General features: G+C 43.8%; 1 protein-coding gene across 7 annotated transcripts in view; it reads left to right on the top strand.

Annotated features, from left to right (window-relative positions):
* Positions 1-18,107, top strand: part of RUNX1 (RUNX family transcription factor 1) — a 273,689-nt gene that overhangs the window by 156,079 nt on the left and 99,503 nt on the right. For 4 of the 7 annotated variants that reach the window (XM_005202080.5, XM_059884951.1, XM_005202079.5 and 1 more), the window contains exon 3: positions 12,751-12,789. The exons of 1 other annotated variant lie outside the window; for it this stretch is intronic. In XM_005202080.5, coding sequence (XP_005202137.1) covers positions 12,751-12,789 — 39 coding nt within the window. Of the gene's footprint in view, positions 1-8,093; positions 8,131-12,750; positions 12,790-17,027; positions 17,489-18,107 lie in introns of those variants that run through there. 2 more of the 7 variants (XM_024989857.2, XM_059884949.1) reach the window with 2 other exon arrangements.

Below are 18,107 nucleotides of genomic sequence, written 5' to 3'. Positions count from 1 at the left end.
CAAAAATTTGTCCCATGGGGAGTTCGCTTTTTGAGGGATTGCTGATTTATAACACACATCAGAAATGCTCCTTTATCTTCTGTTGAAAGTGAAACAAACAGACATTCAGCAGAGAAAAGACTTTTGTTTCATAGGTTTCTGCTGAGGAGTTATTTGAGGTCTATGTACTTTGGATTTCAACATGCCAAAATTTTAAAGATCAACAAAGAGAAGATATTTTTCTGTAGAAGTTTTTATTCTTAGATTTGTGAAGGGGAGAGATTACCTAATAAGTTTCAGGTATCTCAGATGCTTCTAGATATTTATCCACACTTCTCTTGTTTAGCCCCAGATATTTCAACCTTAGGATAAACAAACAAAAAAAAATCCACTTTTACTATATCTATTCTCTGTAATACAGGGAAGAAGTGTGCATTTATTGCTATAACTTCTTAGGGTGTATCCGAATTTATATCTAGTTTTATTCATAAGAATTCTAGAACACATAAAGATGATAAATAACAATAACATTCTCATAAAAGAAGTTTAGGTTTTGTTTTGGGGTCTTTTGTTTTGTTTGGGTTTTTTTTTCCTGCTTTACCTTAAGGCATTATCACATTTTTGCTAAAGGAGTGTCTTTGGGAGATAGTATGATTAATTTAACCATCATTTACCATAATTAGAAAAATAAATCATATACAAAAGTGAAAAGAAAGCTTCCATGTGAGTTCCCGTCTCATTCCTGGTAAGCAAGGGGTTAACCTGATGTCTTCATCCATTTCCACTCTAATTGGGAAGGATGGGGGAAAATCATTTCAGTAACAGAATAAAAATTGCTAGCCTACAGATGCCTGAGGCAAAAAGAAAAGAAATGAATTCTCCTGCGAGCGTGGTTAGTGAGGGGGAAAACCTGACTTCATGTCATTGTTTAATGTGCCAGTATCGAATCGTGATCTCTAGAAAGGTGTGTGGATCCAGAGGAGGGGTCTGTCTGCTCAGGTCTCCTGCACTGAGGTCACTAGGCAGCTTCTGGACACTCTCCCTTCAGGCTGTGCTAAACCTGGAGTCAGCGCAGGTGACAACTCATCGTGGTGTCTGCAGGCGCAAAGGAGACCCTTCACTGGTACACCGGGTAAAGGTTCTTCTTTCCTCCTTAGAAGTCCATGTCATTACCTCATGTCTTCAGCAAAAGAGAGTTCTTAGCTTAATAAATATTTCCCATTCCATAAGTGGTAAGGAAATAGCCTTGATCTGGGATAGTTTTCCTCAAAAAAAAAAAAAAAAAAAAGTGAGATGCTTCCTAAATGGAGAACTTGACAATTAAAGAACGTCTTATAATTGAATGCTTTTAAAAAATTATTCAAATCCACTTTTATATAAATACTTACTACATGCCCCTTTTCAAAACTTACCCTGGAGTACTTTATTTCCCAATAATTCTTGTGAAATTCCCCTTAGGCTGAGTATATTCATGGAATTGGCATTGTTAACGTGTCAGGAGAAATAAGAATTACTTGTTTTGTAGTTGTGAAACATTAGTGAACTTCCAAATCAGTAGTTCAACTAGAAAAGAACCTGAGTTCATTCGGGGGTTTATTTGTTGTCATATTTGGACTGTCATCTGTTCCTTTGCTCTTGCTATTAAAAAAAACAAAAACAAAACTACCAATTCTGCAAAAATACATGACAAAAAAGTCTTGGAGTTTATGTATTTAATCAGTTCTAATAAGTTTTGGATGATCTCTGTAGATTGCTTTCATTGAACATAGAAGTACAAATTGGCAATTAGCTAACAGATAATAGCTATTTTTCAGCTGTAATTTCATTAAAGATTATTTTATTCTTCCACTCTACCTTTTAAGAAGAGGTGAACTCTCTAGAATTAGCACCATTATTATTTTAAAAAAGATAGCAAAATTTGTTTCATTTTTGTGAGCAGGTTTAAATTATAGCATTTTTCAGGCTTCCCAGGTAGCTCAGTGGTAAAGAATCTGCCTGTCAGTGCAGGGAACCCAAGGGGCGCAAAAGTCTTGGGTTCAATCCCTGGTTGAGACGATCCCCTGGAATAGGAAATGGCAACCCACTCCAGGAATCTTGCCTGGGAAATCCCATGGACAGAGGAGCCTGGTGGGCTACGGTCCATGGAGTCACAAAGAGCTGGACATGACTGAGCGTGCGTGCATAGCATTTTTCTAAGGAAGTCCAAGACAATCCTATCCTTAAGTTTAAATCTGACTTGACCATTGTTTGATTGAGAAATAGACAATATGTTTCCTAAAAAATCTTCCCCAAAATTGTTTTCTTTAATTAAAACAAATTTTTAATTGACATACACTTGCTGTACAATATATATGTTACAGGTGTACAATCCAGTTATTTACAATTTTTAAAAGGTTATATTCCATTTATAGTTATTATAAAATACTGACTGTGTTCCATGTGTCATACAATATGTCCTTATCAGTTGTTAACAGAATTGTTATTATCTTACTTCAATCATTGGAGCATTATCCATAGAAATGTGATTATTACTAGAACATCGATTACATAATATTATTTAATAGTATTACCGTAATCTAAAAAATGTAAACATTACAATGCAGATCTTAAGATTTTTATGAAACTTAGAAAATGTAGTTTCGTAGAATGATTGCTTTCATTGTTGCTGATTCTTTTAGGTCTTTTTTATTTCGTACTACAACATGAAATTTTCAAGTTTTTTTGTGGCATATAATTCCATGACCTCACAGCAAGTAGGATAATGATAGTTTTTTAATCCCTTATTCTATTCAAAATTCTGTTTTTCAAATCTGAAGGATTAATACAAAAAGATTCATTTTGAGTTCCTGGAAAAACAGTCTAAAATCAACATTTGGCAATTTAGAATTTAATTGATCAATAAAATGAATCTATCACAGCTATCTCAGCAATTCCTTCACTCTTTTTATAAAGAATATTATTTATTTTTAATTATAAAATGATATTTCATTGGGAAAACATAATTAAAAACAACTTAATACACCTGGAATTAATAGAATAAATCAACTATGAAGTGAAAGTGAAGTGAAAGTCTCTCAGTCGTGTCCGACTCTTTGCGACACTCTTTGGACTGTACAGTCCATGGAATTCTTCAGAATACGGGGTAGCCTTTCCCTTCTCCAGGGGATCTTCCCAACCCAGGGATCAAATTGCAGGCAATTCTTTACCAACTGAGCTATCAGGGAAGCCTCAAAAATCAACTATACTTCAATTAAAAAAAAAAAAAAAACTTTATAAAGAAGGAAAAAAATTCTTAAACTTAGAAAAAAAAACTTTTGTATTGGGGTATAGTTGATTAACAAACAATGCTGTGATAGTTTCAGGTGACCAGTGAAGGGACTCAGCCATACATATACGTGTATCCTTTCTCCCCCAACTCCCCTCCCATCCAGACTGGCACACAGCATTAGGCAGAATTTCCCGTACTAAACAGTAGGTCCTTGTTGGTTATCCATTTTAAATATCACTGCTTACTCTCGATTCTTAGGTAGATTTCCATGTTCAGGATAGATTGGGAGTCAGCACCCACGGTTTATTTCAGGCCTTTACATTCTCTTCTTAGAAAGTTCTGCTGTATTTGGAGAAATTTCTCTGCAGTCTACATGGGATAACAGATAGAAAAATTTTTATTTCAATTGGAAAAAAGCTCCAATTTGATGCACAGTTGTAATAATAATGATGAGTAACTTTGTAGTTATTTATTCTAAACGAATTAAAGTATGTTATATATGCATATCATGTTTTATAGAGTGAAACCTCACTAGTTGGGTTGACATAGAGAAACAGAATTAGTAAAAAGGATGAATTTTAATATTTTTAAATAATTGTGGTAATAAATTATAGGTAATATTTACAAGTAAATATCTACTTCTCTCTAATCTCATGCTGCATTGCTTTCAGTTCAGTTCAGTTCAGTTCAGTTCAGTCGCTCTTTGCGACCCCATGAATCGCAGCATGCCAGGCCTCCCTGTCCATCACGAACTCCCAGAGTTCGCTCAGACTCACATCCATCGAGTCAGCGATGCCATCCAGCCATCTCATCCTCTGTTGTCTCCTTCTCCTCCTGCCCCCCAATCCCTCCCAGCATCAGAGTCTTTTCCAATGAGTCAACTCTTCGCATGAGGTGGCCAAAGTACTGCAGTTTCAGCTATAGCATCATTCCTTCCAAAGAAATCCCAGGGCTGATCTCCTTCAGAATGGACTGGTTGGATCTCCTTGCAGTCCAAGGGACTCTCAAGAGTCTTCTCCAACACCACAGTTGAAAAGCATCAATTCTTCAGCGCTCAGCTTTCTTCACAGTCCAACTCTCACATCCATACATGACCACTGGAAAAGCCATAGCCTTGACTAGATGGACCTTTGTTGGCAAAGTAATGTCTCTGCTTTTGAATATGCTATCTAGGTTGGTCATAACTTTGCTTCCAAGGAGTAAGCGTCTTTTAATTTATCCAATTCTTTGAGACCCCCATCGACTGTAGCCTACCAGGCTCCTCTGTCCATGGGATTCTCCAGGCAAGAGTCCTGGGTTGCCATGCCCTCTTCCAGGGGATCTTCCCAAACCAGGGATTGAATTCTAGTCTCTTGTGTCTCCTGAATTGGCAGGAGGGTTCTTTACTGCTAGTGCCTCTCTGATCTCAGCCCTATGTAAAATATAGTACAGAACAGCAATGTATTTCTGTTATTTTCCAGAAAATGCAGAATCTCAAAGTTATTTGTGTGTGTATTTAAATCACAGCTTCTCAGGCCTGCTTGCATGAATAGAAAAGACATATGTGCAGTTGGAGGAACCCTATGTAAACTGGTAACATTCTTAAAATGTCTTGTCTTGAGTTGATCCTGTGTTTTCCTTTTTCTTTTCTTTCCCCTCCCCACTCAACATCCAAGTTCACTCCAGCCATATGCTGACCTCATTCAGTATCAGACCCGGTCAATTCCTCACAGTTCCAAGTGGCACTTAAATACAAAACTGGAAAAGCTTGTCCACGGCTCTCATTTTTCAGAGGAGGAAACTGAGGCCAGCACAAAGGGACTAATCAAACAGACCTACAGTTAACCCCCAACCCTCCTCCCTGTGTCGAGCAGTTCAAGAACCAAACTGACTCACCTAGCTATTTTTAAACATAGATGATGCAGAAGGAAAAGAGTAGACCTTCCCTTGTCATATCTGCCCCAGTGAGAGAGTAAAGATAAATTATAAACACAAAGAATAAAATGAAGTGCTTGCTTTGGGGAGGAGAGTTCCCTGTTGAAGGAACCCTAGGAAATGATAACTGAAATTCCTAAATATTCATTCAGACCTTCTCATTTATTTTTCTTTCCTCAACTTGGGAAACTTGTGCTTTGTTTCTTTTTAGTTTCTTTGGGGGTTCTTTTTTTGTTTTTATTTTACTTTTATTGGAGTATAGTTGATTTATAATGTGTTAGTTTCAGGTATACAGAAAACTGAATCAGGTATTTTTTAAAAATCCACTCTTTTTTTAGATTCTTTTCCAGTATAGGTCATTACAGAGTATTGAGTAGAGTTTCCTGTGCGATACAACAAGTTATTTAATATTTAGTAATGTGTATATATCAATCCCAATCTCCAATTTATTCCTTCCCCTACCCCTTCCCCTAGTAACCATAAATTTGTAGAAAATTTGTATTTTGTTTCTAATTCATAGTGGCAGAAATGGTTTTAAATATATTAATTAAAATGTCTAAAGCAGACTCTAGAAGCAATGTATTTTTTAATAGAAGCTACTTCTGTGATCTGCTAGAAAACTTGGCTGCTGTAACATTTCCCAGTTAGGGGACTCGAAGCCATAGAAAAGTGTGTACACTCAAGTGTGTTTCTCAAGAGCAGCGGACTTTGAGAAGCTCCTAGACACTTGGGTACTTTCCATAGTGCTTGGATGGGGGAAATCACTCCGAAAACTAATTTTATGTGTCACAACTGGTTTCTCAGCCTTTCATTAAAAGAGCCAAAGAAAATGATAGTGAAGGACAGGGAAGCCTGGCGTGCAGCAGTCCGCAGGGTCAACAAAGAGTGGAACACGACTGAGTGACTGAACAGCAAGAGCAAAGAGAGTGTGGGAGACTGAGGTCCCGTCCAACCCGCAACACCACGGGGTGGAAACCAGGGGTGCTGGCTCTTAAGAGATGCTTAGACCTTCAAAGATTCCAACAGCCCCCAAGGAACCAAAGCAACGAGGCAAGACCTGTATTTTCTGTTACAAACCTGGCTCCATATTTCTTCTTTGTTGTTGCTTCTGAGAACTAGAAGAAAAACATAACTGAGGCCAGGAACTTACTCACCACTGATGGGAGCTCATTATTTAAACTGGAAGATGGCTTCCAAATTGATATCTTGGGTGGTTTTGTTTTGTTTTAAAATCTATATGCAGTATTTCAAAATAAACCTGTTTATTTGCTGTTGTTCAGTCACAAAGTCATGTCTAACTCTTTGCGACCCCACGGACTGTAGCACGCCAAGCTTCCCTGTCCTCCACTATCTCCCAGAGTTTGCTCAAACTCATGTCCATTGAGTTGGTGATGCCATCTAACCATCTCATTCTTTGCGGCTCCCTTCTCCTTTTGCCTTCAATCTTTCCCAGCATCAGGGTCTTTTCCAATGAGTCAGCTCTTCCCATCATGTGGCCAAAACATTGGAGCTTCAGCTTCAGCGTCAGTCCTTCCAATGAATATTCAGGGTTGATTTCCTTTAGGATTGACTGGTTTGATCTCCTTGCAGTCCAAGGGACTCTCAAGAGTCTTCTCCAGCACTACATTTTGAAAGCATTGATTCTTCAGCACTCAGCCACTATTTGAGAATATCCCTCAATCACTTTGCAGTTCTGTTTTGAAGTCATGGGCTGGTAAACATAAAACCTCTTGTTCTAATACATGTTGCCTGTACGAATTTCATAGAATACAAGGGTGTTGGAAAAGAAAGGGTCAAGAGATTCTTTAGTAGTACTCTTTCAGAGTCGAAGAAGCCAAAGCATATTGTATAGGCTGTGCCATCAGTGGCTGCTAAACTTTAAGTGGAAACGAGCAATGCGTGTGAGGTAGACCTGTAGCTCATCCATGGCTGTGAAAATGCATTAGTGGCGATGACAGCGGCCCTTAACCTTCGCAGCTTAGTAGTTTTCACCGTGTATGTGTGTGTCCTTATGATACAGCCAATCAAGTGATGCTGTAATAAAATCCTGAACTTCACTTCAGGACAGCTCAGAGGGAAAATACGAGTCCAGAAAGATGCATTACTTAATGGCCTTTGCTAATAGCAGGTTATAAACAGGGCTCGCTTGAGCACAAGCTGAATAGCAGCAAAACTGCTCTTCAGAGGGAATTGTGTTTTGAGTGGTCACCCTTGAACTGCACAGTCTAACACAGTAGCCACTAGCCTTGTGACATTTGAGGGCTTTAAACACAGCTAGACTGGACTGAGATACACTGTGAATGCAAAATACATAGAGGAATTTGAAAACTTACTAAAAGAAAAATAATGTAAAACATGAACGACATTAATATTGATTACATGTTGAAATTGTTTGGGCTATACTAAGTTAAATTTATTATTAAAATTAATTTCACCCATTTCTCTTTACTTTCTTCATGTGGTTATTAGAACATGTTACATTACATATATGGCTCATATTACATTTCTAGTGGACAGTGCTGCTCTAGAATAAGAGAGATGCCCACAGAGTGTAAAGGCAAATTGTCCACAGAGTGTAAAGGCAAATTGTCAAGAGCTAGTAAAGAAGTTTGAGTGACAACGACATCATGATGTGAATCTTGCAAGGTGGTTGAATTGGCTGGCTATGACTGACAATCTAGGGGCAAACTGGCCAATAACTGCATCTCAGTTTCTTCATCTGTAAAATGAAGCGAATAGTGGTGGATTGTTTACTGCTAGAAAGCTAAATGGAATAATGCACGTAAAGACTTCAGTGTGAGGTTTGATGCCCTGATCAAAGGGAGCTTCAATAATTATGATTGCCTTGGGCAACTCCAGCTGCTGTAACAAAATACTGTCGACTGGGCGGCTTACATGACAGAAAATTATTTCTTACAGTTCTGGCAGCTGGAGGTCCGTGATCAGAATGCCAGCATGGTTGGATTCTGGTGAGAACTTTCTTCCTGGCTTGTATTAATACTTGGCTGCCTTCTTGCTGTGTGCTTATATGACAGGGAGAGGGAGAGAGAAAGGCTCCAGTCTCTGCTTACAAGGGCATTAAGTCCATCGTGAGCACCCCACCCACATGACCTCGTTTAAACCCGATGACCTCCTAAAGGCCTCACCTGTTAAGACCATCACATTAGGGTTTAGGGCTTCAACATATGAGTTTGGAGGCAGGGTGGACACAGACATTCAGTCCATCACATTCATTTCAAAAGTCCAATCCGAGAGAGATTTCATGTCGATTTGCAATTTGTTTACAAACACCTTTTCGACACTGCAGTCTAGTGGGTGCTGGGCACCGTTTTTGCTGGATACTGAGCAGCTGGCCTTGCCAGCTCTGAGTGGGGTCCTTGAACCAGGAGCAGCGGCATCACAGAGAGCCTGCTGGGAATACAGGACCTCAGTCACCACCCCACCCCCAAACCTATTGAATCAGGATCTGCACTTGACCTGGTCCCCAGAGGCTTGGGGTGCACATTGCTTACACAGGGCTGTCTAGGATTTGAAGAGGAGGGAATCTCCCTGGCAAAGTGTTCAGACCCTAGTGGTTATGTGTTTGTGTGGGGCTGAGGATGAAATCAGAAGAGAATGAGACAGTTACTGGGTTGGCTTGACGGAGGCCAATACAAGACACCCTTGTCCTCCCGTGATCCAGAACCAACTGTGAGGCAAGCAAACAAGCGGAGCAGACAGAGGTCAAACTATCAGCCTTATCACAGACAGGACTTTTGGAGAACAGGGACTTAGGTATGTGGCTTCCTGCCCCTGAACCCCAGAAACAGAGACTCATAAGGACGCAGGCGGTGTCTCCCCAAAACAATAAGAGGAGGGGAAGGCGTGCTTGGTGTGCTACTTTCCTATTGCGGCCAAACTAGCAAATTATCACCAACTTTGCAGCTTATACAACACTGGTTCCTCCTGTTTATTCTACCAGCATCTTGTCCTGTCCATTCCAAGCTGATTGCTGATGTCCACCTCCAACCCATCATCATTGGTCCTGACTGCTCCTAATGGCACGTGGGCGGGAAATGAGGGAAGATCCCTCCCTCTCCCTCACTTCAGTCCCTCCTTTTGTGTCCCCATTTTTTTCACCTAAATGCTCATGAGTCTTGCTTGGCAAGGTTATAGCTCATCTGCTCCTTCTTTACTCTAATTCACCTATCCACCTCTGATAGATTTATTCTCCTAAAATATGTCTCCATTGTGTTATTTCCCAGATTTCCAGGCTCTGAGAGAACCCGCTGCCTTCACACTGAAGTTCAGGTTGCTTTAGCTTGTGTAAGCTGCCTCTGACCTGTCTGTGTTTGTGTCTGCCAGCACTGTGTCACCTACGAACTGCCACACCCCAACCTGATCCCCAACTTACGCCCCAACTATTCTGTGAGTCTGTGTCATAACTTCATCCGTGCCTCTCTCATGCTCATCCTTCTGCTTGGAAAGGCTTCTCTCCCAACCCCCCAGGCACCCCCAAGCTTTACTGACCACCTGGTGAAAATCTACATGACCTCCAAGAGTCAAATCAATATCATCTCTAACCAAGAATCAGGTCTTTTCAAAGCCCACCAGCTGGTGTCAATCCCTGTGCGTCCTTCCTTCAGCTTCCTGGACTTTACACACGTGTTCATCAGCTGCTTGATACTCCACAGCTTCCACTTCTTGGCCAAAGAGACCTTGACCCGCTCTCAAACTTTGTAGATGGCCGGAAATAACCTCGGAATATGAATCCTAAATACTTGGTGATTCTGCTCAGCAAAGAATTTCAGGGCTATTTTCTGATAGAGACCTTGAGACAAGGGAGGATAAAAGTCAAAGATGAGATCAGAGTTTAATCATTCAGAAGGCTAAAAAGGACACTGATAAAAATACATAGTTGTGGTCAAAAAGAAACATAGCTCATCACGTATGTAGACCCAGATGTGGGGATGAGAATGTGCGCGTGTCCACAGAGATCAAGAGCGAAGTAACTTTAGGCAGATTTCCTAAACTCTCCAAGTGTAAGGTTTCTAGTCTTTAAAATGGGAGTGGGAATGGTGGTGTTGCAAGGAATAAATCGGGCAAGGTAAGCTTTTTGGCCGTGGCCTGGCATACAGCAGCCATGGCGAGACTGAAAGCGAACACTGGCCAAAGTCAGCTCTCACTGTTGTGAATACCCAGGACCTGTCTTCTCTTACAGTTCAGGTTCTAGCATCATTAACAACTCCTTGGGCAAATAATTTCAAATTCCTACAGGTGTGACTTCAGGTATAGACACTCGCCTCCTCTCTCTCCCCTCTTACCCCCCAACTTAATGATGCATGCTGTCTCCTTGAAGCTACTGACACAGGACAAACAAAAAAAGCTCTCAACAGACCACTGCACACCTTTCAAAATCCTCTCACTTCTGCCAATCAAAAAAATCTTCTGCCAAAAAAAAATCTTGGCTCTTCTCTCAGAATCACTGAAATATTAGGTGTGTAGACAAAACACTTGCCTTTCCACTCTGCTTCTCCTATTTCTCAGTCTCAGACATGGAAAGGCTTCTCAGGGTCTCAGGAGAGAATTTCCAGGGTGGTTAATTCTGTTAAGTCTCTTTAGCATAAACTCAGCTGTCTGCTCAATCTTACTGCTGTGAATTTCCCCTGACCCCCATGCCTATTAAAACTAAATTTGCTAACTTCAGGGTGTATTTGTTATTTTCTGCCTTAGCATTCACTATTAGTGCAAATAACACTTTCTCTGCTCTGTTTTTAAAAAAAATTTATGTAGTCATTTTATGTACTTGTAAAACACAATTCTGTGTGTATGTGTCTTTAAGAAGGCTCTTTTGAGAATTTTATTTTGTTTAGTTGCTAAGTCGTGTCCAACTCTTTGCAACCCTATGGACCTAGCTGTCAGGCCCTTCTGTCCACAGGATTTCCCAGGCAAGACTACTTTAGTGGGTTACAATTTCCTTCTCCAGGGGATCTTCCTAACCCAGGGATCGAACCCACGTCTCCTGCATTGGCAGGTGGATTCTTTAACACTGAGCCACCAGGGAAGCCTCCTTTGAGACTATACATACTTAATTCCTTTCATTTTTCAGCACAGGGCAGTCCTTCAGAACCCCTTATTATTTAAGTTGCCCTTTTTGCTTAGCAAAACCATAAAACTAAGGAGCTGAAAATCTTGTTCTCCTGCCTATTTAAACAGCATCTGGAAATCTGAAATAATTACCTCCTTTCTTAAAGGTTTTATTTAAGCAATATTATACTAATATTGTGCAGTGGAGTTGAAAGCTCTAGGTCTGCAGTATTTGAAATGTTCAGATCTTAAGGCTTTGAAAAAATGCTGTTTCCTCCATGTTAATCATTCAGTTCTGACCATTATCCATAACAAGGCTGATGAAATCATTTCAAATTCAGAACATTATACATAGATATTCAAGGGAAAGAGAAATAGCTTCATATGGCTTTACTTAATGGATTTACCTGTGACTTTACCTGTAACTGTACATGCAGGAGTATATAGTAAGTGATCCATATGTGGAAATTATCATGACAATTATTTTAACAATTTATATCATCTGTCACTTTAAGAATGAAAGCTTTCAGTATAAGCAATCTGCCCTCCTAGCAAAGGGAAAGAAAGGAAATCAAGTGGGAAGAAAATATTTCTAAAATATCTCATCATTGGAAGTAAATGATTATAATGTTTGTCTATTAGTTTCTTTTAGAAGATATGTTCCAAACTGTTGTTTTTATCACTTTGAAAACTATTCATATTTTTACTTTTTTGCATTTATCTTCTAGTATGTCCCAGATTTTTTAATGTTTTTGTATTAAGTTAGGGTTTGGGAGCTTTTGTTGTTGTTCGTTTTTCCTTACCTATCGACAATTATTTTTTTTACTTTAATTTTTATTCTACATTGGTGTATAGTTGATTTACAATGTTGTGTTAGTTTCAGGTGTACAGCAAAGTGATTCAGTTACACATTCGCATATATCCATTCTTTTTCAGATTCTTTTCCCATATTGGTTATTACAGAATATTGACTAGAGTTCCATACGCTATACAGTAGGTCCCTATTGATTATCTATTTTGTATCTTATAGTGTGTATATGTTAATCCCAAACTCCTAATTTATACCCCCCCACCTTTCCCCTTTGGGTTTGGTTTTCACTTTGAATTGTGATCCATCCCTACATTATCCAAATGTATTTTTAACATTCATGAAATAAATCACATTTGCATCCCATACAGAGCTTAAAAGAGGTGATTCTATGAATGATAAAGACCTTAGTATTAGCTAGCGATGGGAGACACTGGTAGAAGGTACATAAAAACCATGCACATGTAACAGTTCATTTTTTATATGATGATTTACTGTTTTAAGTTATTTTTGACCCAAAGCTGGACAATATGCTACAAAAATCTCCAGTGGTAAAAAGTGTGAGAGGCAACAAGCTCCCCAGAAAATGAGAGAGGGGATTTAGTTTCCACACTGGCATTGGTTCCATTACAATTAATCAACTTCAGTAAATTTGGTGTTTGCTGTCAATATATTCACACAATTATTTTTATTTTCCTATTTTCTACTCTTTCAGAATGTGTTCACGGAATGAATCCATCTAGAGACGTTCACGGTATGTTAGATTCCAAATTATATTTTTTATATGCATATTCATATACGCATATATATGACATTTTATCCATGTATCTCTATTAACCCAAATAATCAAGACATTTTTTTTTGCTGATTCAAAAATATTTAAAAGCTGTTTTCCATATTGTAAATGTCAAACATATAAAACATTCCAATGAAATCTTAAATGATACCCTCGGTTCTACAGCGTTTACCACAGGTGCATTGTGCTGTTATTAAATGACTCTATATGACTCTCTCTAAAAAAAAAAAAAAAAAAAAGCTTGGCTTCTATGTGTTATAACTTTATTACTTTTGCTATAGCAGTGCTAATGTAAAATTTATATGAGCAAAATGCTTACTAAGCATCCCTAACTTTTAAAAAGATTAATTTAAATTCTTTCTCAGTTTGTTACTTGTGAGTTGTAAATTGATTTACCAAGTTAGTGAAATAGTCATATTTCAGCCACAGAATCCCATGGAAACATTCACACAGAGGAAGGATGTAGTGAAAAAACGAAGGAATCTGGTCCCCCAAAGTAATTATATTTCAAAAGTGAAATCATCTCAAATCTACTGGGAGAAAGGGATGTTTAATTATTTAAATTCCAATGTTGAAAACCCGGACAATCTGTATCATACATACATTTACATGTATGTTAGTCTCCCTCAAAATTGTTCTCATTTCCTGTGCCATTAGTACCAACTAATGTGATCCACCTCTAGAAAAATACATTCTCTGCTTTTTATTTTCATTAAAATGGTCACTGAAAACAGAAATAATTATTTTAGAAATGTTACATTTTTAGGAATGTAATTTTAGAAATATATTACAGAGGGGATTCTAAGAGAATGGTTGAGATTCTTATTTTTGAGAGCGTTTTGAAAGAGTAAAAAATGTGTAATATTTAAATGTTTTCTGAGACTCCCATCATTATTTACCTAAAGTTGTAGAAAAAAACATGTCAACAAGCTGTTTTCCAGTGAAATTGTTTTATTTTCCCCTTCCAGCTAAGCAAATACTGATTTTTCAATTCACTGTGAAAACTCACGTTTCAGTCAATCAACTAGGAGCCTTTTGGAAAATTCCCCCATGCAGCAAATTTGGAAGAAGCTGTCACACAGCATCCATCCGCCCAACATATTGCTTCGTTGTAATTTTTGCACTGTATTATGACAAAAGCAAATATTAGTATTATTCCAGGGGAACACTACGAGTGTATACAGAAATGTTTCCTTTTCTGTTAGAGAAGCAAGGGAAGGGAAATTCTATATCGCCGCTTAAATGAGCGCTCCTGGTGGAAAAAGAGTACATTCAACTCCATACTCTATACGTACAAAGCCCTTTAGATTAAGGGGTTCGGGATACCCCCTTAGTTGAGTCCCAGGCTGCCAGCTTTCCATTCATTTTAGTTCCTCGATAAGGAGGGGCGGTGTGTTTTATTGCTGGGTTTCAAGCCTGCACCCCGTTAGCGCAGTTACAGCCTGCGCAAGGTCCTGAGAACCCCAAATGCCCGGCGGCCCCACTCAAATAAAATCAGCAGCAGCTTTCCTTCCTGCTACTGTCCTTGTCGGAGTTCGAACTCGGGATTTACTGGTTGAGATTCTGAGCTAAACAGCGTCTGAACCGGGTGCATCTATCGCTAATCCTCTTCTCTTACTAAGGAAACCTGATTGCCACCTGGAAGACCGCGTTGCGTGGGGCGCCCGCGGCCCCTCGCAGGGTTGAGGGTTTCAGGCAAACGGTCGCAGCTCCAGAGGAGCTTTCTCTGAGCTTTCCGAGCAGGCGGCTTATCCCCCACCCCTCGACCGCTACATCCTTGAAGGCAAAGCCCATTTTTGCCTCCACCACACTCTTTAGTCCCCCCAGACCCGGTCCTAGGGGGGTCTATGGGCATGCACTCGATCGGCTCCTGAGGAAATACACTCGAGCCCAAGCAGAAAGATTTCACTTGGCCCGAACTCGCCTCTAGAGCGGGCAGCGTCGAGCTCGGGCGCAGAAGAGAGACTGTGTGGCCCCGGGGCTCCGGCGCAAACGGTGTGTGTGTGTGTGTGTGTGTGTGTGTGTGTGGCGGGGCGGGGTGGGGGGGATTGTCTGGGGACTGCTCGGTATGTGGGATCGCTCGGCCCGGGTGGAGAGAAGACGGTTAGGGGAGGGGGTCTTTACACCTGCAATGTCTGAAATGAGGCTTCTTCACAAATCACTTTTAAAGAAAAGTACAAGGGCGTTTTCTGAGACTCCCCTCAACTCCCAGACCCATTAAACAAAATACAGCTGAATACTGGAAGTTCCGGAATGTCCCAGGTTTTTTGGAGCGAGAGGAGCGAGGGGATGGGCGCACCAGGCGAGATGAGGCGCCGGAAGGAGGGGGCCTGGCCGCAGGGCGCCCGGGTCGCCCGCAGCCCCTACGGCTTGGGACCAGCAGATGGTGGACGGCCAAGGGATTTCGGGAAAAAAAGACCCCGATACGCGCGGGTCGGGACAGCCGGGACCTCTGCCCGAAGGTTCCCCTGCTGCCCTCCCGGCCGTTGGGATAGCGGGGCGGGGGCGGAACCGGGCCGCGCAGGCAGGATCCGGCTGCCGTTTCTCCTTTCGCTTACCCCAGCTGAAGTTCCTACCGGAGACCCAAATGCCTCCAGAAGGACTGAGCAACAGCCGCGCCGTCGGGGGCGTTCCCCCGGCGCGCGGGCCGGCCGCCGGGCGCCTGCTGCCCCCTGGCGCCCGCGCCGAGCCGCCCGGCCTCTCCGGGCCTGGGGCGAGGGAAGCGGCCGCGGCGCCCGGAAAGGCCTCCGCGGGCTGGCCCGCCACGGCCCCCGCCTCTGGCAGGCCCCTTGGCGCTGGAGCCCTGGGGAAGCCGGAGCGGCGGCGGCGGCAGTGCTCCGGCACCCCCAAATCGCGCGTCGGCAGGGGGAACCAAGGCGGGGGGTGGGAAGGGAGAGTCCCCCACCAGGGGGCGGGGGCGGGGGCGGGCGAAGGACCCCCGCCCAGGGCGAAGTCGACGTGGAGGGCTCCGTGCCAGGCGACGGGGGTAGTGGATGAGCGCCCTCCCCCCGAGGGAGGGACCCGATGGGCTCCGCGTGGAGTGTGTGTGCCCGCGGCCGGGCGGTGGCGCGGAGGAGGGGGGGTGACCCGGGGCCCCTCTAAGCTCCGCGAAAATGCCCGCGGCGCCGCTGGGACGGGAGCGGGGTCATGTTCCTGCCCGCGCGCAGAGCCGGGGTGGCTTCAGCTCCCGGGGCGGCTGGCGCGCGCGCGCGCGCGCGGGCGGGGAACGAAGCCCGGGGGCCGTTTCCGGGGAGCCGGAGGTGGGTGCGGGGCACGAACGACCTGGGCCCCGCGGGGGAACCCCGCTCGGAGGCTTTCCACTTTCTTTCCAGTCGCTTGTTCTTTGGGGGGGTCTTTTCTGAACTACAGAACTCCTTCGCTGGCCGCTAAGCTCAACTCCACCTGAGCGAGGCGCGCCGCGTCAAGACGCAGCGAAAAACACCAAGAAAACAAACCCAGAGAGAAAACTCAACACACAAAAGGCAGGTCGTGGAGACCGACCACCGTCTGGCCTCAGTAAATGAATCAGCGCCACTTCGCCGCGGCTGCCAACCGGCGCCAAGCGGCTCCCCGGGCTGGGCCCTCAGCCCTTCCCGGCCCCCTCGCGGCCGAATCCCATCCACGTCGGGAAAGCGGAGGCCTTGGGGCCGCCCAGACCCCAGGTCTCGGGAGCCTAGCGGCGGCCGCTTCATCTATCTCCATGGCTCGCGGGACGCTTCCCTCCGACAGATCTCTGAGACCGGACCATTCGGGGCTCAGCGCGCGGCCTCAGTCCCTCCAGGCCGACCGGCCTTCTGCTCCACCTCCTGGGTCTCCGAACCACGGCAGCCCCCCGCGGCGGGCGGGCGGACTACCGGTCGCGCAAGCCCGCGGGTGTGCAAAGCCGCCGCCGTCCGCACCGGGATGGCGGTCTCAAGCGAGCGTGGGAGAGTGTGAGTGCGGGTCTGTGGATGCGAGGAGCGCGGCGTGGCCACCGCACTGGCGGTGGACTCTCCACCCCGGCCGCGTACAGTAGCGCGCGGCGGCGGCGGGGGCGCGCGGGCCAATTCCAGGAGCCCGCGGCACCGAGCCGCGCCCTGCCTGATACCGGAAAGGCCTGTGATTGGCCGGCAGCCGCCCCTATGCAAACGAGCTGAGGGAATGGAATTCCTCGGGCCGGGCTTACAGTAAAAGCACGTTCATTTCCAGGCACTCTCATTCATAGAGCCAGCGGGCGCAGGCGGGACGAGCGCCCCGCGGCCGGACCCAGCCAGGGCACCACGCTGCCCGGCCCTGAGCCGGCAGGCACCTCTTGTTGGGGATACTGGGGACGCCACAGGAAAGTCAATCTTTGCCGTTTTTTCTAGATCCGCGTTGGAACTTCGATTTTGATTTTTGTGTGTGGGGTTTTTTGTTGTTGTTTTTGCGTTTTCCTACTTTTGAATGAACTGGTTTCTTGGCTGGATGGTTCCATTTCTTTGCTGGGTGTGAACTTTTCTCCGGTTGTGTCCTTTGACAACAGCGGGAGAGAGTGCGCCGGGCTTCGTGGCGAGTGGTGAAGTGGCGCGTGTGCGTGGCAGGGTGTGCGTGCTTGTGTAACTCGAGCCGCCCCGTCTGTTGAGATCTGCGCTGCGGAGCGTTTCTCGCCAGGGCCCGCTCCACCTGCTGCGGTTCCGCGGTGAGTGTGGGTAAATTGGCGCGTCCGGGCAGTTCACCCGGCCGGCGCTGGGGCGACGTTGAAGGAAGCTCGTCTCGCTACTGCCCAAGTCGGGGCTGACTCACCGGAGTCGATGTAGACGGCGGCTGGCTTCCGAAGAGTGCGTGCCTGCGTGCGTCTGACTCTGCTGCAGCTCACCTCCCACCAAACCACAGGATCAGCCACAAACTTAACCAACATCCCCAAACCCGAGTTCTCAGATGTGGAGAGCTGAACCCTGAGTGTCATCGACTTGGATTTTTTTTTTTTTAAGATCAGCTTTTTCTTTGATAAAGCTTGAATTTTCTGAACTGAGCATTTTGCCAGAATGTATTGAAAACATGACAAGTCCTTCTCGCCCAGCCCTTCTTCAACTACTGAAGCTGATTCTCAAAGCTACTTAGAGAAGAAGAAGAAAAAAAAAAAAAAAAAAAAACCTGCAGCGAATATTAATGGGTTTCTGTTGTGTTTAAATTCTCTACAGATTGTATTGTAAATATTTTATAAAGTAGAGCATATGTATATGTTTATATATATGTGCACATACATTAGAAGCAGGACCTTTTGGAAGTCTCAGCTCTCGCTTTTGAGGACCGAAGCC

The sequence above is a fragment of the Bos taurus genome, chromosome 1 (assembly GCF_002263795.3).
Source record: "Bos taurus isolate L1 Dominette 01449 registration number 42190680 breed Hereford chromosome 1, ARS-UCD2.0, whole genome shotgun sequence".
In the NCBI taxonomy this organism is placed as follows: domain Eukaryota; kingdom Metazoa; phylum Chordata; class Mammalia; order Artiodactyla; family Bovidae; genus Bos; species Bos taurus.
This window is presented reverse-complemented; position numbering and strand designations above follow the sequence as displayed.